This window comes from Peromyscus californicus, unplaced genomic scaffold (assembly GCF_007827085.1).
Source record: "Peromyscus californicus insignis strain IS unplaced genomic scaffold, ASM782708v3 Scaffold_5__1_contigs__length_169319896, whole genome shotgun sequence".
NCBI classification, from domain to species: Eukaryota; Metazoa; Chordata; class Mammalia; order Rodentia; family Cricetidae; genus Peromyscus; species Peromyscus californicus.
The window spans coordinates 587,298-607,810 of record NW_026294573.1 but is presented as its reverse complement, the minus strand read 5'-3'; the positions used below and the strand labels follow the sequence as shown (position 1 = coordinate 607,810).

Here is a 20,513-nt window from a genome sequence, read left to right as displayed (position 1 = left end):
CTGGGGTTATCCTTTTTTTCCTATGAAGTTAATATTTTTTATTTTATGTACATGAATGTTTTGCTGGATTGTATGTCCATGTACCACATATATGCCTGGTGCCTGATGAGGTTAGAAGAGGGCATTAGATCTCCTGGAACTGGGGTTGATGGACTGTTGTGAGCCATCACGTGGGTGCTACGAGTCAAGTTCAGGTCCTCTGAAAAGCAACAAGTTCTGTTAACTGCTGAGCCATCTCTCCAGCCTGTTGGGATCATATCTTATACTAGTCTCTTCCTGCATGCCCCCTCCCCTGCTTTATAATGTGACATCCTATCCTGTTATACCCTGCTCCCCAGGGTTGACTGACATCTCAAACTGAGCCACGTCTCTTTGCCAAGTTGCTTTTTCAGGTACTTTCTCGTGATGTAAAAGTGACTATAATACAATCCCCATGTTGAAGACCATTGATAAATAGAGCATCCGTGGGAGGGTCCTTCCTTTATCTGTAGCCCTGGAAATTTGTTTATTGATGAGGTTTTATTAATCTCAAGTTTCAGGTGAAGCTCATGTTTCTCTTGTTTATGTTGAGTTTAGAATGGGAATTTCTGCCTCCTGGGAGTGTACCCTGCTCTGCAGACACGGTGGTTCTGGTTTAATCATGCTCTGTCATCACATGGCAAAGCAATGCCTAACAAGGATTTTCACTTGTTTGCTGTTTATTTTCATGTGGTTGGTAGCTGTATTTTTTATTTTCATTTAATATTTTAAAGATTTATTTATTTATCTGAATGCCAGTAGAGGGTATCAGATCCTGTTAATGGTTTTGAGCCACCATGGGGCTGCTGGGAATTGAACTCGGGACCTCTGGGAGAGCAGCCAGTGCTCTTAACCACTGAGCCATCTCTCTAGCTCCTGCTCGCTGTGCTTCTTAAAGAGATTTTTGTTTTGTTTGTTTGTTTGCTTGCTTGCTTGCTTGTTTTTTGGAGACAGTGTTTCTCTGTAGCTTGGGAACCTATCCTGGAACTCACTCTTGTAGACCAGACCAGCCTTTAACTTAGAGATCCGCCTGTCTCTGCCTCCCAGGTGCTAGGATTAAAGGCATGCACCACCAAGGCCTGGCTTTATTTTATTTTATTTTATTTATTTATTTATTTATTTATTAAAACAGGTTTTAAAAATGGTGTGTATTGTCACAGATGTGTTCCCAAGCCAGGCACCAGTTCCCAATGAAATAACTCATCCAATTTTGCTAAAATACTAATTACATCTCATGTATGTTCTAGAGTAGGTCTGACATGTGGCCCAAGGGATATTTGCCTGCTACTTACTCATCAGAGGTTTATCAAAGCTGATTGGCCAGGGTAGTTGCCGTGGCCATTCAAATGTCTGGATGTAATAGTACCTGGGTTTTCTCCTTTGGACACAACCCTCACTGTACTAGCAGTGAGATGTTCCTGCTAGCCATAGAGTTCATCACCTTCCTGAGGTCAGCCTTTGAAATAAGAAACTTGCCTGAGTTTCTTAGGGCATATCTTGAAAGCCTAGAAAAGCACTCTTCTCAGGAAGGGCTCAATTGTGAGTTGAGCAGCCAGTATCCCATTCTGGAAATGCAAGTTGGAGCTGAACATTTGACCCCTAAAAATGAACAGTCTTCTCCTGGTGCAATACTGAGGAATGGAGGTATACACAGGATTGCAGAGAGACTCAGCAATCTAGGTGCAGGTAGCCATACCCTGTCCTGACTTTTTGTTATACTCTAGGCTTACCATTACCTAAAGAAAGAAGAATGTTGTCACACAAAAATAAAGTAAAATAAAAAGAAAAAAAAAGAAGCTGTGTTTATGGTGGTCCTGTGGGTTCCAAGGGACTTCAATAGGTACTTTATGGACCGTCTTACTGGGGATACAGGTTGCCCCATACTCTGTCCCTTGCAGTGCCTGAATTCAGCCTTGTCCACTAAAATAAATCTCAGTCCAACATTGCTTCTCTAATTGCATTTGTCTCTGCTCTTGTGGTCATGAGAGGTCTTCAGTGCCCAGTTCAGGCAAGCACTCTGACCATCTCAGGCCTCTTCCATTTGATGGCCTAGTTGTGGTTTGGAGACCTTGCAATAAACAGTTCATCAGGTATTGATTATCTTAGGAGTTCAGGAGGTAGGCTTTGGAAGACTGCATTTGTGAGAAGTGTTTTAATGTAATAATGTATAAAATATATTCAAGCAATCCTGCTTTCTATTCGATGTACTGGCTTTGCCATCACTTGGAATTATGTGATAAGTTGTTAACAACACCTCTGGTTTGGTCTGTGTTCTGCCATCTTTGGTGCCTGTGAGACCTTCAACTCCCAGACCATGTCCTAGGATACCTGACAGCTTTTAAGACTGAGGACCATGTGCTTGGAATGAACATCCTTCCTAAAAGTTGTATTTATCTAAGTGTTTTCCTTTTTTAACTAACCCTTTTGTCTAACAGTGATGCTGTTCATATTTCCTTCAGCCGTTAGTCCCTGTGCCCACTGAGAGGTACTGTTTTTACAGGATGCTGTGTGTGGGACGTTGAACTTGGTGTCAGCCTCGCAGTGAGCACACCTGAATCTGGGGTCCACTGGGTGCTTTAGTCATTGTTGGAGATCTGGGCGTTTAACTAGCCTGAAATGGTGTGCATAACAGCAAAATTACAGTTATTTTTTTAAGATTTATTATATATACAGTGTTCAGCCTGCATGTATGCCTGCACACCAGAAAAGGACACCAGATCGCATTATCGATGGTTGTGAGTCACCATGTGGTTGCTGGGAATTGAACCCAGGACCTCTGGAGGAGCAGCCAGTGTTCTTAACCTTTGAGCCATCTCTCCAGCCCCTGTAAAATTACAGTTAGGAAGTAGCAATGAAATAATTCCATGTTGAGGGTCACCACAACATGAGGAACTGTATTAAAGGGTTGTAGCCTTAAGAAGATTGAGAATCACTGGGCTAGAAGGTTTGTTAAAACTTAGTGAGAGGGGCCAGCTGGATAGCTTAACAGGAAAAGACAGTTGCTGCCAAGCCTGACAACTGTGTTCAATGCCCCCAATCTGTATCCTGAAGGAAAGAACTGACTCATACAAGTTGTCCTCTGACCTTTACATGTATAATGTGACACATGCACCAGTGTGTGCAAGTAGGCACACACACACAATTTTTAGTGTGTTCAGCGATAGTTAATAGCCATTTCTGAGTGACACCTTTGGGACTCTTTCTGAATTGAAACTTGAGTTTTCTCTTCAGAATTGTGCTTTAGTGGGGCAGTCGTGGTGGTGGTGGTGGTGGTGGTGGTGGCGGCGGCGGCGGCGGCGGCGGCGGCGGCGGCGGCGGCGGCGGCGGCGGCGGCGGCACATGCCTTTCTTTAACCCCAGCACTCAGGAGGCAAGAGGCAGGTGAGTCTTTGAGTTCAAGGCCAGCCTGATCTGGTCTACTGCAGAGAAACCTCATCTCAAACAAAACAAAACAAAAAAATTGTGCTTTGTACCTTATTTTTAAACTAAATTTAACTTGAGGTTAGGAGTAAAATAATTCCAGGTGGTGGTGGAACTAGCCTTTAATCCCAGCACTTGGGAGGCAGTTGCAGGAGGATCTAAGTTCAAGGCCAGCCTGTTATACAGAGCGAGTTCCAAGACAGCTGGGGCTACACAGAGAAACCTTATCTTGACAAAAAACAACAAAAAGAAGTAAAATAATTCTGAGATGGACAGGTAGTTGCAGGGTCTCTGGCCCTGCCTGTGAAAGCAGGTACATGAAGCAAGTAGCATGGCACAGACCTGTAGCCACAGACTAAAATTTGGGTTTGTAGTTGAGTATGATGGTGCACACATGTAACTTAAGCACTTGGGAGACTGTGGCAAGATGTGACATTGGAAGTCATTGTGGGTTACACAGCAAGGTGCTGTCTCAAAAGTTGAGCTGGAATGATAGCCGTCAGTAAAATATGGGACCCACATAATAAAAGCTGATTGAGGTATGCTTACGATACTTATGCTGGGGAGGAAGAGACAGGTGGATCCTTAGGACTCACTGGCTAGCCAGCCTAGCCACTGGTGAGTTTCTGGCCATTGATGAGATCCTGTAAAGAAGCAAACAGGCGATAGCACCTGAGGTGGTATTCCAGCCTACATGCATGTATGCACACATAGACACACAAAAAATTTGTAGCTTTTTTAAAAACTTGTAAAGGATGGTGGTTGGTAAACGGTGCACTGGCCAGTTAAAAGTCAAGGGCTCTTGTCCTGTTGACACTAAACTCTTAAAGATTTGTTAATGTTTAGTAAGTACTCTGAGATGAGGCTTGATCTGTTCAAGCTTGTATAGCTGTTGATCAAACTGTGATTTCATTAATTCACTTGAAGTATATTGATGGTGACTCGTTTTTTGTTGTTGTTGCTTTTCTTTTCTTTTTCTTTCTTTTTTTTTTTTGAGATAGGGTCTCTCTAGCCCTGGTAAGCCTGGAATTTGCCGTGTAAACTAAGCTGGCTTTGAACTCATAGACATTTGCCTGCCTCTGCCTCCCGAGTGTTAGGATTAAAGGTATGTGCCACCATGCCAGATTTGATGGTAGGTTGAAGGGGAATTTGGTCCCCCTTCTAATGCCTGCTTTCTGCTGCTTCTCTGAGGGGCTGGGAGTTCTGCAGCTACCCCTCTGCCCAGCATCATTCCCTAACTGCATCCCTGTGACTGAGAGGAGGCTCTATCTGACCTGAGGGTATTAGGACAGTAGTGAAGGCAACAAGGTTGAGAGCCCCTTAGGATTCTTTCTGTTTCTACCCATTCCTGTTTCAAGGAACATTACCTTAATGTTCTGAGTCAGGCCTGTCTTAAATGTGGTTGGTTATGTTTCTGGAGAAATGAGGCCTGACTTACGCTGGCCCCTTGGTTAGCTTCTGAACAGAAGGATGGGTGAAACCTGTGTTTGGGGGTCTATTGCAGATTTATCCATAGCAGGAGCATGGGCCTGACTCAGGAACTTCAGTCTGAAGGCAGCTTTTTGAGAGGCAGTTGAGAGGCCCCTTGGCTGTGAGGTGCTGATGGTCCTATATACCTCCTAACAGCAGATACAGGCATTTTATGGAATCAGCCAAGTAGATGGTAGCAGAGCCGAGTGCACCAGTGGGCCTTCAGACCAGTAAGTGACTGGCTGTTGTGCAGTTCCTGTCCTATGCACACTTGCCCTTTCTCCAGAAAGCTGCCCACTCTGCCGTGGGTGACTGGGCACAGATAAGAACTCAAGCCTTGTCCTGTGTTGAATTTGATGCTGAGAGCCAGCCTGTGGGTCTCATTGTTGTGGTCTTTCCTTTGGTTGGTTGGTTGGTTTTTTCTTTTTGTTTTAATTTATTTATTTATTATGTATACAGTGTGTTCTGCCTGCATGTATGCCTGCAGGCCAGAAGAGGGCATCAGATCTCACTACAGATGGTTTTGAGCCCACATGTGGTTGCTGGGAATTGAACTCAGGACCTCTAGAAGAGCAGCCAGTGCTCTTAACCTCTGAGCCATCTCTCCAGCCTTTGTTTTGTTTTTTCAAGACAAGGTTTCTCTATATAACAGTCCTGGCTGTCCTGGAACTCTCTCTATAAACCAGGCTGGTCTTGAACTCTCAGAGATCCGCCTGCCTCTGCCTCTTGAGTGCTGAGATAAAAGGCACGAACCACCACCGCATGGTATCTGGCCTTTCTTCATAGGGTGTTCTGTCAAAAGCCCTGTGCTCTGGGGAGGACAAAGACATCCATTCCTTTGTGAGTAGCTAAGGATGCCTGGTTCTGCTCCCACTTGATAGGAAAGGTATCAGATGCTACTATTATTTGAAGAGCCCATAGTTAGTGTCCATGAAGTCAGTTGTGGAAATAGCTTCTCTTTGGGAAATTGCTTAACTAGTAAAGACATGATTGGTACTACACCCGTAAAATCTTAAATTACAAGTGGATGAATGTGCGTCCACTCCCAAGAGCAACTACTCAGAGGAAATGCTGTGTGATCCTAGACGCAGCCTTAAGGTGCCAGCCCTCAGCTCCATGGCCCTGCGGTAGCCCAGGAGATGACAGTGTGTCCCTGGGTTCTGTGCATGTGGGGACTAAAGGGTCCCTTAGGACTCTCATTTTCTTTTTTTTGTAGACTAGGCTGACCTCAAACTCACAAAGATCTGCCTGCCTCTGCCTCTCAGATGCTGGGATTAAAGGCATGTGCCACCATGCCTAGCTTTCATTTTGTTTTTTTTTTGAGACTGGGTCTCACTCTATACCTACCTGGTTTAGAACTCACTGTGTAGCCCAGACTGCCTTTGGACTTAATGGCAGTTCTGCCTTTGCTTTCTAAGTGCTAGGATAACAAGCATAATCCACCATGCCTAGCTTATAGTTAAGATTTTATTTTTTTATGGATGTCGATGCCCGGAAAGACCAGGAAAAGGGCATTAGGCAGGTGGTAGTGGCACACACCTTTAATCCCAGCACTTGGGGCAGGCAGATCTTTTATGAGTTTGAGGCCTGCCTGGTCTACAGAGGGAGTTCCAGGACAGACAAGGCTGCCTGGAAAAAAAAAAGTTGGGGGAGGCATCAGCTCCCTGAAGCTGGTGTTAAAGGAGGTTGAAAACTGTCTGATGTAGGTGCTGGGAACTCAACTGGAGTCCTGGGAGGCAGGAAGCACTCTTAATTGCTATGCCATCTCCCTAACCTCTTCTTTTTTGAGACAAGGTCTCATGTAACCTAGGTTTCCCTTAGACTTGTGTAGCTCGAGTTGACCTAATCCTCCTTCCTTTATCTCTTGAGTGCTAGGATTACAGATGTCCACCAGGAATCTCAGCTCCAATGTTCCTCTTCTCCTGTATCCAGCCAGTCATATCACTTGGTATTAAGAAATTGTATATTCTACAAGGAGAATAGCTTGAGTTGTTTGTCTGATAGTAAACCTAGGTTTGTTTTTTTTTCTTTTCTTTTCTGGAACTGAGGACCGAATCCAGGGCCTTGTGCTTGCTAGGCAAGCACTGTACCACTGAGCTAAATCCCCAGCCCCTAGAAGTTTTTTTAATGATACTGAATTGTACTTCTGTTGTGAGACAACATCCCAGGTTCTGGGGCCCTGAGTGTGAACCCTGTCCCCAGAAAGCCAGCAGGGACAGATATGGGACTCCAGAGTCTGGTGGGAGTGGGTCTTCCCTCGAGAAAGCCAGCACTTGGTCACTGTTGGCTCACTGCAAGTAGATTAAATCCATCCACACTTGGCCTTAGCACAGCCCTCAGTTTTCAGGAATCTCACTCCAGGGACTGGTTAATTAGAACCAGAGGGCATAATCAGCTTGACACTTGTACCCCTGGCTCCTCTGAGGCTTTGCTGGCAGCCCCAGGCTTGGCCAAGTGAGCATCAGCCCAAGCCGTGCTTAAGCTTGGGGCTCTTGGAAGTTTTCCAGCTAACTGGCCGTTCAGTGAGGTTGTCAAAAATGGCAACAAGGAGAAGGCATTCTGGGAAAGAGGGCCTGTCTACTGTGTCCACCCCTATGTCCTAGCCTAGCCTCTGAGCTTGCTTTTGGCTGGTTTTCAGAGTTTGTTGGAAGTATCAAATTTGCTGTGTGGTGGTGGCAGTGGTACATACCTTTGATCTCAGCAATCAGGAGGCAGAGGCAGGCACATCTTTGAGTTTGAGGCCAGCCTGGTCTACAGAACAAGTTCCAGGCCAGCCAGAGCTACACAGAGAAACCCTGTTTCAACGTGCCGCCCCGGACCCCCCCCCCACCCCCCCCCTCCCGCCCCCAATTGTCAAGTTCAGGTGAGGTTCTGGCATGATTAATGTTTCCCAGCCTTCATTAAATAGCTAGGTCTTCACTTAAAAGTAGTCTATCCAAGCAAGATATGCATGTATGTGTTGGAGAAAGTAACAAGACCTTTCCATGTAGGACCATCCTGTGACCACAGTTCTTGGAGTATTTTTGGGCTGGACTCTGGTAGTGGAGAATGCAAAGTGGTGTTTCCCACTACCCCAGCACTCTCCATGTGACTTTCTCCAGCTCTTCCTTGGGGTCAGTGCTAAATTTAAGTACCTGGATCCTGACTGATTCCTGCCCAAAAGGTCTACTCCTCCTTGTCCTCTGTCCCAGAAGTTGTACCAGCCACTGGGTACATTCTTTCCCCCAGGGCCTTTGAAAGACTCTACAAGCCTGGATGCAGCTCTTCTTATGGCCAGCAGGGAAACAGGAAGGGTACCATGCTTCAGGACCTAGCCCCAGAAGCAGCTAATGATGCAGGAAATGGAACTGCCTAGCAGCTCTTGGCCAGGTGTCTTCAAGTTAAACTGTTTAGATGGCCACTTAAATGTGTTCTAAAAAGCTGCCTTTACTGTCCGAATGTAGGAGGCATTTTTAAAGCACCATGAACTGTTGCTAGAGTTTTCCTGCCTGGCCCACAGTCAGGGCAAATCTCTCTCACCTGCCAGTCCCACAGCCGTCAGACCAGACCAAGTAAACACAGAGACTTGTATTGGTTTCAAACTGTATGGCCATGGCAGGCTTCTTGCTAACTGTTCTTTCAGCTTAAATTAATCCATTTTTATAAATCTATACCTTGCCACATGGCTCGTGGCTTACCAGCATCTTCACATGCTATTTCTCATCATGGCAGCTGGCAGTGTCTCTCTGACTCAGCCTTCCACTTCCCAGCTTTATTCTCCTCCTTGTCCCGCCTACACTTCCTGCCTAGCCAATGGCCAATCAGTGTTTTAATTATTGACTAATCAGCAACACATTTGACATACAGAACATCCCACAGCACTTCCCCCTTTTTTTTTTCAAAAAGGAAGGTTTTAACCTTAACAAAGTAAAGTTACATATAATTTGGGAATTTGGACGTAGCTTCTCTTACTACTTCCTGCTGGAGGGGGACGCTGTATCTTATGGGGAAACAAAGAAAATTTTAGGATTATGGAATAGTCCATGAGGCTGTATCGTCTGAGCCAGTTGCCTTGAAACCATTCTGGATGTTGGATCATCTGGGCCATGGTGTCATAGGAGACCTTTCAGGGGGTCTTGGCTGGTCAAACCTAATGTATCTTAATCTTGAACAAATCCATAGCCTCTGGCTTTCTGTGGAAACAAAAGCAGAGTCTCCTTTCCAAAGTAACATATCCTTATATCCAAATTTTGAAGTCAAGGTACCTTTAAAATATACATTTTGGCATAACTCAACAGCTTTTACAATCAAATGTTTTTCTGCAGTTAAAAGTCCCAAAGACAACACAATGCAGATTCTCTGTGTAATATCCATTTTTACGTGGCTTATTTTTTATACTACCTTTACTGTCTCTTTAAAGACTTTATTTTTTAAAACTATGTATTTGTTTCTATAACTCTATATATCATCTTTTTTGTCTCTTTCAAGCCTACGTATCTTTTACACACATTGTAAACTATTACATCTGAATCTGTCTTATTGTGAATCTATTGCCTTAAACTGCAGCAGCTGTGGCTGCTGGATCCACCCACTTCAGCTTACCAACATGGCCATGGTTTACCGCCAGCTCTGGGAGCTATCGGGGGTCTATGCTTTTAGCCAAGCAGCGTGTAGCCCAGAAACCTCCCCTTTTGCTCTGCACCAGCAAAGGCTAAATCCACCATGCAGCTCAAAGTGCCACTTGCAAAGGCCTCATTCCCGCCACAGGCAGGTCGAGCACGCACGCTAGGAACCCACCAGTAACTCAAACCAGCAGCTGCCGCTCATTTGAGAGAGACAATTAGGAACTGTTTTTAGCTCCGTTTTAGAATCTTTTTTCTCAGTTTTTAGGTGGAAACTCTTGCCACCACGTTGGACGCCATTTGTTGCTAGAGTTTTCCTGCCTGGCCCACAGTCAGGGCAAATCTCTCTCACCTGCCAGTCCCACAGCCGTCAGACCAGACCAAGTAAACACAGAGACTTGTATTGGTTTCAAACTGTATGGCCATGGCAGGCTTCTTGCTAACTGTTCTTTCAGCTTAAATTAATCCATTTTTATAAATCTATACCTTGCCACATGGCTCGTGGCTTACCAGCATCTTCACATGCTGTTTCTCATCATGGCAGCTGGCAGTGTCTCTCTGACTCAGCCTTCCACTTCCCAGCTTTATTCTCCTCCTTGTCCCGCCTACACTTCCTGCCTAGCCAATGGCCAATCAGTGTTTTAATTATTGACTAATCAGCAACACATTTGACATACAGAACATCCCACAGCAATGAACTTATTTAAATAAGTTGACACATTGGTAAGATGTCTCAGCAGGTAGGGGTACCTGTGCTCAAGCCTGAAGTCAGTCCCCAGGCTCCACATCATAGTAGAGAACTGAATCTGAACAGCCTTTCTGTTTCCCCTAAAACAGGTGCTTGTTTCTAAGTGTCCAGAGCAGCTCAGAGGAAACCTCAGACTATGGGTGCTCCAGGAACTATCTGAGGATAGGGTGGCACAATCTTGAAGGCCCCAAAGGCAGTGGTTCTCCTGTCTTTTGTCAGGGCTGATGGGCCTGAACATTGAGGTATCCTCTGGATTATCCCTTTGGGCTCAGCTGGCAGTCTCCCTGCTTTTAGTTGAACCAGAGCTTGTCCCTTTTAGACCATCAGTAGGGTGTTCCCAGTCCTTTCTGTTGCTGAGGTTTGAGAGATTTCGTGGAATACGGGTGTGGTGGTACATGCCTTTAATCCTAGCACTCAGGAGATCTGTGACTGGTGGATCTCTGAGTTCGAAGCCAGCCTGGTCTAAGAGCAAGTGCCAGGACTACACAGAGAAACCCTGTCTTGTGTGTGTGTGAGGAGGGGCGGGGGCGTGGGAGGAGATTCAGTGGATTTTTCCAGATTTTCTTCCTGCTGTAGCTTAGCTGGATTGAGGCTTGGTTTCCTGGCAGCATTGTCTTTGCAGTAAGACTCCAGTTTGAGAGGAAACAAATGCTTTACCCTGTGCTTGGATGAGACAGTAAAACAAACAGGCACAGATAAAAGATACCTTAACTAGTGCTGAAAGCACAGGTCAGAGCTGTGGTCAGTATGATAGAGGAAAAGGTCACTGTCCGAGAGGAGGAGGCCAGTGCTATGCTGCTGCTTTCTGTCCAGTCAGAATGGCCAAGATGCCGGGCGGTGGTGGCGCATGTCTTTAATCCCAGCACTCGGGAGGCAGAGGCAGGAGGATCACTGTGAGTTCGAGGCCAGCCTGGTCTACAGAGTGAGTTCCAGGAAAGGCGCAAAGCTACACAGAGAAACCCTGTCTCAAAAAACATAAAAACAAAAACAGAATGGCCAAGGCTATCTGGAGCCACTTGGCAGGTTTGGGTATCATAGAAATCATGACACTCCCAAGAAGTCAGCACCTTCCTATTGTGGGGCAGTGGTGACCAATTCTATGCTAAGGCCTAGAGCTGTGATGCCCCTGTTGACAAGGACCAACTTGGAACCCTGATAGGCAGGGAGGCCATTTATTTACAGGCAGGACTAGGTTAGTGAACAATTATTTATCCAAAGCTCCTTGACTCTGGTGTTCAGCTATACACAGAATGGAATTTTACATATGTTGGACAGAAATAAAAGGATCAAGCCCCGGCCAGAAAGGTTCCAGAACTGCAAGGACCTGTTTGACCTGATCCTCACTTGTGAAGAGCGAGTCTATGACCAGGTTGTAGAAGGTGAGTTCACAGGGCCTGGTCTACCATTCAGGCTGTGCCACCAACACTAGGCTGGAAGATTTATGGGGTCGGAGATGAGGGAAGGCAGGTTAGGCATCAGGCCCTGGGCAACAGTGAAAGAGACACAGGACATCCCCTCTCATCCTTTAACCTGTGTGGACATCTGGAGGATGGCCTGTGAGGAGTAAGCCAAGGACTGATGTCCAGCAAAACTACCTGTATGTCTCTGTAAGCCTTGTGGCCTTCAGTGTTTGCTTTTCATTTTATAGAAATGGCCAGCATCTTATAGAAAGTGCTGTGTTGACTACAGCACGGGCTGGCATAGTATGGCCTTGAGTATACTGTTTACCTAGGTTTCTTCACTTAGCCTGTGTTGTAGGGCCGTTCCTCGTGTTAGTTCCTTGGACTTGGATGCTCAGTCCTTGAGTTCTACTCCACAGAGTTCGGGGGCAGGTGTGGTGAGAGCTGGACTTGCACTCTGTTACCTGGTGTCTAGTAATACTTGTGCCTCTTTTTCCAATCAGATCTGAATTCCAGAGAACAGGAGACCTGCCAGCCAGTGCATGTGGTCAATGTGGACATTCAGGACAACCATGAAGAGGCCACCCTGGGGGCATTCCTTATCTGCGAGCTCTGCCAGTGTGTGAGTCTGAGCACCTGGGTTCAGGCAGTCCTTACCAGAGGAAGTAGCTGCGATTCACTTCCTCTTGGGGCAAGAGGAGAGCTTCTTATCACTAGCAACTTATTTTTACATCCTGGTTAAATACTAAATTTCAAATAAAGACCAAGAAGTGCACACTCTAGAAAGTTATCCAATGGCTTTGGCTTGAGAACCTACCCCAGTGCTTCTATTCATGGTAGAAGTGATGTGTGACATCTCCCAGATCATAGGCCTCTCTTCTGGAAGAACTGAATAGAGTACTTTGTGGGAAGAGCCATGTGCCTTGTTCTGTTCTGCCTTTTGCCCTTGAGAATTTTGTTTAGGTTAGCTGGCTGTGACAGAATTGATGTTCTCTTGGCTTACCAGGTAGAGGCTGACGTGGGGGATCCATATTCCTGCTCAACTCAGCGCACTTTCTACTTTCAGGGTTACTGCTGAGCTTGTGGTTTGGCTGATGATCTGGAGACAGGGCTATGTGGTCAGCAGCTAGCCCCCTCACTTAAATGTTCAAAGAACTGCTGGCAATGTCTGGCCACCTTATAGGTTTTTACAACCAGTAGAAGCCATTGGTGTCTGAGGGATCGAAGCTGGATGTGCTGTTAACATGCTGCAGTGCACAGGCTGCCCCCCCCCCCCCCCCGAAGCATGTCAGCCTCTTGCTGGACAGTTCTAGGAAAATGCCTGTATCTTTGTGTGCCTCGCTTCACTCATTGCAAGGTTCAGGTGGCACTGGTTGGTGAGGCTTCCGTGTACCTGTGATGCCTGAGAGCAGAGCCTGAGTTCCAGCTTGAGGTCCAGTCCTTCCTTTTAAGCTAGCTCTGCCCCTCCCAATATGGGATGCTATGTGGTCATTGTGTAGGTCTGGAGCCCATCATCATCCATAGCAGGGACTGCCAGGAAGGGCCCATTGGGACAACCCTGAGGAAACGATCCTGAAGCTGGCCCACTGCAGGAAGATGCAGCACAGGGCAGGGGTATGGAAGGCATGTCATAGTGCCTGGGTGTCACTCAAGGCTTTGCTTCCCCAGATCCAGCACACTGAGGACATGGAGAATGAGATCGATGAGCTGCTGCAGGAGTTTGAGGAGAAGAGTGGCCGGGCCTTTCTGCACACTGTCTGCTTCTACTGAGCCACCCATGGTTGGTGCATGACCTGTCCTGCACAGTCGTCACCTTTGGAGCCACTTTTTCAATGTGTTTCCCTTCTGATATTTGTGTATAATGCTAGGTGTCCATCACCAATGTACTGTACATATGGAATGAGAAGTACACAGAAATGCCAGACTGAAATCCATTGTTTTTAACTAAAAGAAATAAAGACGGTTTACTGTACAGCCTATAGATGTGTTTGTTGTTGGCCCGCCTACCCCTTTTCTCTTCCCTGCTGGATTGTACAAAAACCTAAATAAAACAATAGGCCGCCTTATGGGGGCAGGGGGACTTGGAATCACCACAAAATAGGTGCTGCTGAAGGAAGGTCTTTGATTTGGCCTGAATTTCTGGCCTGAAACCCTGCAGGGGAAGAGGCTACCCAGGGCCCTTAAGTCCAGCCCTGTGACATACCTGAGACCACCCTCTGAGAGATAGGGCCAGAATCCTAGTGTCCTACAGCCAGGCCTAGGTGATCTAACACAACTGATGGTTCCAGTTGGAACCTTTGGACACAGTGCACAGTGCACAGTGGGGTCTGGACTTGGGGCCGGAGGTCAGCCGTCCTCTCACTGCTCTTGTCACTCAGGGCAGGGTTGGTTCTTACTGTGGACAGGGCAAGCAAGGGCCTGGAACCCCACTTGGTTCCCAGTGTCAGAGGCGGCCACAAGACCATAGACACTGAGTTGCTAGGTTCAGGCTACTGTCCAGCACCCCTTCCCTCCCAGAAGCCTGCTAGCCTTTCCCACCACTGCCACGACGCTCTGTGGCACCCTTGTTTGGCTCACTCTCTCTCTTGCCCTCCTACCTCTGGTCATGCAGTCATAGTCTCTGGCTCTCTGACCTTGCAGGCCCCTCCCCCGATGGCATTTTCTTGATGGAGGAGGCTGGGTGCTGACCTTCCTGCCCCTCTCTGGAACCAGGGGACTCAGGAGGAGGGGCCTTACTCGGAGAAGTAGAGCAGAAACGACCACCCGATCCAGGCTAGAAAGAGTCCAGCGTGGTACTAGGCAAGGAGATCATAGCCAAAACGGATGAGATGGGCCAGAATGTGGAGCCGAGACCGGAGGGGAGGGGTCTCGGTCTGCGTCCCAGGGATAGGAGTGGAGAACCTCGATCCTGGATGCTGGCGCGGGGCGGCGAAGTCCCTCCCCAAAGGCGGAGGCAGAAGGAGGAGGGAGGAGATAGTGAGGAAGAAAAGGAGGGAGGGAGAAGCCTGGAGGAGGGAAGGGGGAGGAGGGAGGGGGCCGCCGAGCCGACCGCAGGGAGCCGGGCACTGGGAGCACCGGAGGGCGGAGCGGAGCGCGGCCAGCGGCGGGCGGCGGGCGAGCGACCCCACAGCAGCCCCCACATCTCTGCTGCCTGTGACCGCGCCTGCCCCCGGGGCCCGCGGCGGCCCGGCGCACGAGCGCTGACCTCTGCGGAGGCGGCGCGGGCTCAGCATCGGGCCGGGGCCGGGAGGGGCACCGGGGCCGGGGGGAGGCGCTCCGGCCCGGCCCGGCCCCGCCCGATGTCCATGAGTGCGAACACCATGATCTTCATGATTCTGGGGGCGTCGATCGTGATGGTGAGCGGAGGGGCTTCCCGCGCGCGTCCCCTGCTTCTCCCGCCCGCGCGCGCGCCCACCCCACCTCGCTTCCTTGTTTACCGGCCCGCGCGGCCTGCGCTGCCCTCCGCGGCTTGCCCTGCGCTACCCTCGCTGCTACCTTGCGCTGCCCTCGCCCCGGCTGCCCTGCGCTTCCCCACCCACCCACCCACCCACCCTGGCAGCCCAACGCTCCCAACTCGGCACCCCCTTCGGCCCGGCCCACTCCTCGCCCTGACCGGTCATGGGCTCTTCCAGGCCATCGCGTGCTTGATGGACATGAACGCGCTGCTGGACCGATTCCATAACTACATCCTCCCGCACCTGCGGGGCGAGGACCGCGTCTGCCACTGCAACTGTGGCCGGTGAGTGCGCCCCGGCTCTAGGCACTACACACGCGATCACACTTGTGCAGCGGGCCCTACTCTGCCGGTGAGCCCGGAGCAGGCTGGGCCGCAGAGCCTAGCTGAATGGTGGGGCCCGCTTCTGCCCGCCAGGTGCTGGGGGAGGGGTTGCCAACGGGAACCTCAGATCAGCCAGCTGCCTCCCTGGGAAAGGAAGCATGACTGAGTCTGTTAGGAACCCCTTCCTCCAGTTCCCTTAGAGAAACGGCTGCCTGGTGGTGGCATTATGGGCCATGGAGCCTCCTGGTTCAGGGCCTGGAGGCCTGGGAGCAGCAGCCCTGAGTAGTGCCCACAGTGGAAGCAAGGAAGCTGGTTAAGCCTGGGACAGTAGTCTTGCCTATGGCCCAAGTCTTCCTCCTGGGTCTACTGTGTCCAAGGCAGGCAAGTGCAGATCAAGATAGAAAGGGCCTACCTTGAGGAACACCTGCCACAACTGATCATTGTGCAGAGGAAGAGCTGAAGTAGGCTGAGGTTTGTTCAAGGTCACAATGAGACCCACCACACCCTCAGGGACCCCCCCTTCTGTGCATGTGTGGTAATGAAGTCTTCTGGCCTTGCATGTTTGTATGTCCATGTATGAAATAAACATCTTCTCATGAGCCGCGCATGTGTGTACTGTCTGTGCATATACATGTGCGTACACAGCGCACTCGCACATCCGCATGCACTCATTCCAGAGATGCCCTCATGCGATAACCGTTGTCCCTACTGGGCAGACTAGGAGGAAGTGGATGGAGATTTTAGAGGGTAGACTTGCTCAAGGTTACACAACTAGGGAAGAGTTGAGCTAGAATCACAGACCCTCAGTTCCCTACCCCACCCTATGCTTCTGCTCCAGAGGTCTGCACACATACAGCAGGTCACGACAGCTGCATGTCTGTCTCCTAAGTGCACATGTGGCTATGGGTACAGTCAAGTGTGTTGCAAATCATGGGCATTACAGCAAATAGAAAGGGGATGCACATGCCCGCACATGCGTTGGACATGGTAGGGAAAGTTGCTGTGTGGCCACACATTCCCAGAGAGCCCTGTGCTCCATCTTGGTGCACACCATCTGTACCTCTGGTACATTAGAGGGCTCAGAAAAGATATGAGATCAGCTCTGCTGTTCCCAGACCATGTCTGTAGGTGTGTTCTGAAGTCTTCCCAAGACAGAATCCACGTCCTGGGCCCAGTCATTGGGCCCGTGAACACTGGGAATGGATACTACATATGGGGGCTGTTATAACATGGTTGGTTCAGCGCTGTCCATGACAGCACACTGAATGGTTTACCTGAGCAGAGGGTGTGTTCTTAGAGTCCATTTATACAGGTTATATATGTGCATCTCATGTAGCATCCAGAGTACTTGTGGACTCATGTAAACAGACACCTGTAGAGTAGAGCCTGAAGAAAGGCCTGTGTGCGCAAAAATGTGGAGAGCCACATCCTCCTGTGGACAGTGTTTCTGCGTGTGTCTCTCTACATGTATGTGTTTTGTACACAACTCTACATACAGGGTATGTAAATTTGTTGTACAAAGCATTTTTGTATATTGATTACATATATGTGTATGCAAAGTACATGTATATAAAACAATATACAGTTCAGTGTGCTCAGGGAAAATGTCAGAACATCTCAGTGTGGGTGAAGTGACTACAGATTAGTTTGCAAATGGGGTATCTGTGCACATACCATGTACACATGTGGTGTCGACAGTTTGCCTATGTGTACATACTTTGCAGAATAACTGTACACGTGTCTGCCTTATACATGGCTATTTGTAGAATTATAGACAGAGAACATGTATGTAAACTAATGTTCTAAACAAGGCACATCAGCAGGCAACATTTGTGTGTACACACAGATCCATGCACATGACACAGAGTGGGGTGGCTGGTTCAAAGCTGAGTGAATGTGCATCTATGTGTGACGCACCATGCTCATACCCAAAGTGTGCACAGTGCATGGGTGTGGGGCTTGTGGGACCCATGTCCATAGTATACACGCCTGTCCTGTGCATGCGGACAACGTGTATACCGGACACACATTGACCTCAAGTGGACACAAGGCAGCATGTGTCATGGAGGTAGGACACATGTATGTACATATCAGACATTCATTTGTACACAGCACATCCTGCTTTCTTTCAGAAGACCTAAGCCCCTGTCTTCAGGGGCTCGGTGTGGGGTTAGGAGTCAGGCCAGGGGAGGAATTGTAGATACCCAAGTTAACTGTAAGTGCACAGGTCATAACCTCTAACCCCTGGATTCCTGAGGCCTCAGGTTGGCTGGAGCCTCACCTTGGCCTACTTGTAGGCTACCTAGGGTCCTTCTTGCTTCCTTGATAGGTTCTTTGTGTATCCTTTCCTGGAAGTATATGTTGGGGACAGTCTAGAGGAAGGATGTGGGGGCCTAGGCTGACCCAATCCCACCAGAGCCTGTTACAATCCCTGGTGGTCTGGAAGCACTACTCCTCCATGGCCTGGAACAGCCATACTTTCTGTACCAGGATCAATAGCATCCATCCGTCATGATGATGCCAGTGGCTGCACATGAGCAGATGAGTGATAGCTGCTAGGTGTCTCAGTCATGCTAGCAGCTTAAGCTTTGCCTGCTGGGATTGGCCAAACTGTAGACCAGTTAGCCCTTGGGGTTCCAAGGAAGATCAGAAGAGGATCTGAGGAGTGTCACGGCTGTCCCTCCCTCCCCTGCTCACCTGGGTTTGGGTTTAAAGATACCAACCCCACTATGCGGAAGCATCCGTGTGGCCACTATTGGGGGCAGGGACATCAGCAAATGGGCACAAGGGAGGAAGAGTTTGTATCGGGAAAGGCTGAGGGTCTACTATAGGCAGACACAGGTTCCAGCCTCTCACTGAGAGGAGGAAGCAGTGCAGGTTTAGGAAGCGAGAAGCTATTTTCAGCATGCATTTGAGGTGTCTGTAGATCCCACGTGGAGACTCAAAGGCAGCTGGAGCTCCTTGCAGACATGGTGGGCAGTGGAAAGAAGGCCCACCTACTAATGGCTCTGGAAGTGGGTGGGCCAGGAAAGGCAGCCTCATAGCAAAGCCCTGGCAGCCCTTATACTGTCAGCAAGATGAAAGAGTGTGGTCCCAATGGAACTCTTGGGATCCCGACATCCAGACTGCTGGCTTTGTGGACCATCAGTTGGCCCACTATACCTAGAATGACAGGATAGAAGGACTTCCTGGGAGCCTTCCCTACATGTATGTCTGTGTGAGAGTATTGGATCCAGGGCAAGCTGAGATGACCCAGGGCATGAAAGCAATGGACAGTTCCAAGAAGCCTAGGACAGGGAGGCAAACAGGCACAGTGTGGCTGAGGCACAAAGAGACCAGGACCATAGTGGGTGCTTATACTCAGAAGGCTCTAAAACCTGTCCAGCGTGGACCTGAATAGCTGAAAACGGCCCATTATAAGAACAGTAAGTGGATGACAGACATGTGGGTCTGTGGTGGACATGAGTGAGAGGAAAGATTCCCAAAACCTCCAGCAAAATGGGTAGGAGGTAGATATTGAAAGCCATAGGCCCAAGGCAGGGATTGTGGAAGAAAAAGAACAAATGCTATTCCTGTGGGTGGCCTCCTGAGAGCAGTATGTAAAGACCAAGAGGCATGTCTGGTGGGTGGGCCTGGGTCATTTGGCTGTGCTAGGACCTTGGCAGACCCTCAGGGCCTGTAGGTGAATGTGAACCATGCTACAGGACTTTTGGAAGAATGGCGTATTGGGTGGAACATTCATCCCAGCCATTCCTACTCTCCTTGAACTCACTCCTTATCTCCAGGGCTACAGTCTCCACTTGTCCCATCAGTTCTGCCAGGTGACCTTATCTGTGCCTGGGGGTGCTTGTTTCCCCTCCCAACCCAGCACACACAGGGATTGCTTCAGAGAACTTCCCAGGGTGGCCCATAGGAGTCAAGCCATGCACTTTGGGTCCCCTAACCAGCCCAGCACGGACCTGGGGAAGGCTGGGCCAGGGTTGGCAGGAGAGGTGCCAGCCCACCCTGCCGCCCCCAGGCACCACATCCACTACGTGATCCCATACGACGGGGACCAGTCGGTGGTGGACGCATCTGAGAACTACTTTGTGACAGACAATGTGACCAAGCAGGAGATCGACCTTATGCTGGGGCTGCTTCTGGGCTTCTGCATCAGCTGGTTCCTGGTGTGGATGGATGGTGTCCTGCACTGTGCTGTGCGCGCCTGGAGGGCTGGTCGGCGCTATGGTGAGTGCCACGCGCTGCTGCGGGCACCACTTCTGGCCCAGCCCGGCCACCTGACTGCCCTGTCCCCCTGCAGATGGCTCGTGGACCTGGCTGCCCAAGCTGTGCAGCCTGCGGGAGCTGGGCCGGCGGCCGCACAGGCCCTTCGAGGAGCCCACAGGGAACATGGTGCACGTGAAGCAGAAGCTCTACCACAACGGCCACCCCAGCCCACGGCACCTGTGAGTGCACAGGACTCGGGGCTGCTGTGCACATGTAAAGGGACCTCGTGGACGCTCAGCTGGCAAGACGGGACTGCGGCCTCAGGCCCAGGGTATGCTGGGCTGTGGCCAGTTGGGTTGTGGCCAGCAGGCAAATCCAGTGGAAGGTGCTGTCTCTTCTTTTTATAAAGGGGGTCGGGTGGGGGCTGGGGTTGGGATGGCCATTGGGCTTCAGGGACAGCAACCTGGTTTCCACAGTGAGCAGGACACAAAGGCAGGCTTTTAGAGGTGCTGGGGCCAAGGGTGGTGGGTTCACAATGGAGACAGACATGGCCTGGGTCATGCTAGCCTAAGGCCACATCTCATTGAAAGCCACTGTTTCCTGTGCACCTGTTGTCCATCCGTCCGTCTGGAGGGGAGGGATGTGTCAGGGCCTGCGCCCATCTGCACACGGGAGCATGTGCATGGGGCGTGTGCGACTGGAGGACTGGAGGGTGGGACTGGAAGGGCGGGCCCCCAGCAGCAATAAAGATGTGATGGCCCCAGGTGTCCCAGCCCTCACTGTGAAGCCCACCCTGCCTGGCCAGTAAATTCTCCAGAAAGCTCCAGCCTCTGCTTCTTCCATCATCTCTGATCCCAGGGGCTATTGAGGGCT

The 20,513-nt window shown here is 49.5% G+C and overlaps 2 protein-coding genes across 2 annotated transcripts in view; both read left to right on the top strand.

The window, feature by feature from the left end:
- The window catches only part of Ssu72 (SSU72 homolog, RNA polymerase II CTD phosphatase), a 36,109-nt gene extending 22,474 nt beyond the window's left edge, over window positions 1-13,635 (top strand). The window contains exons 3-5 of the mRNA XM_052715899.1: window positions 11,496-11,635; window positions 12,160-12,278; window positions 13,325-13,635. Coding sequence (XP_052571859.1) covers window positions 11,496-11,635; window positions 12,160-12,278; window positions 13,325-13,426 — 361 coding nt within the window. The 3' untranslated portion in view covers window positions 13,427-13,635. The remainder of the gene's footprint in view (window positions 1-11,495; window positions 11,636-12,159; window positions 12,279-13,324) is intronic.
- Window positions 13,636-14,703: 1,068 nt separating this feature from the next.
- On the top strand, window positions 14,704-20,466 carry Tmem240 (transmembrane protein 240). The gene is made up of 4 exons (XM_052715897.1): window positions 14,704-15,012; window positions 15,289-15,395; window positions 19,453-19,661; window positions 19,735-20,466. The coding sequence occupies exons 1-4, from the start codon at window positions 14,956-14,958 to the stop codon at window positions 19,881-19,883; spliced, it is 522 nt and encodes a 173-aa protein (XP_052571857.1). The 5' UTR covers window positions 14,704-14,955; the 3' UTR covers window positions 19,884-20,466.
- Window positions 20,467-20,513: the final 47 nt, after the last annotated feature.

Excerpts from the sequence above, each read along its gene's own strand:
- Tmem240 (XM_052715897.1), top strand. The coding sequence starts at position 14,956 with ATGTCCATGAGTGCGAACACCATGATCTTCATGATTCTGGGGGCGTCG. Across the intron at positions 15,396-19,452 it reads TGCCACTGCAACTGTGGCCG|GCACCACATCCACTACGTGA; the intron begins GTGAGTGCGCCC and ends TGCCGCCCCCAG. Across the intron at positions 19,662-19,734 it reads GAGGGCTGGTCGGCGCTATG|ATGGCTCGTGGACCTGGCTG; the intron begins GTGAGTGCCACG and ends GTCCCCCTGCAG.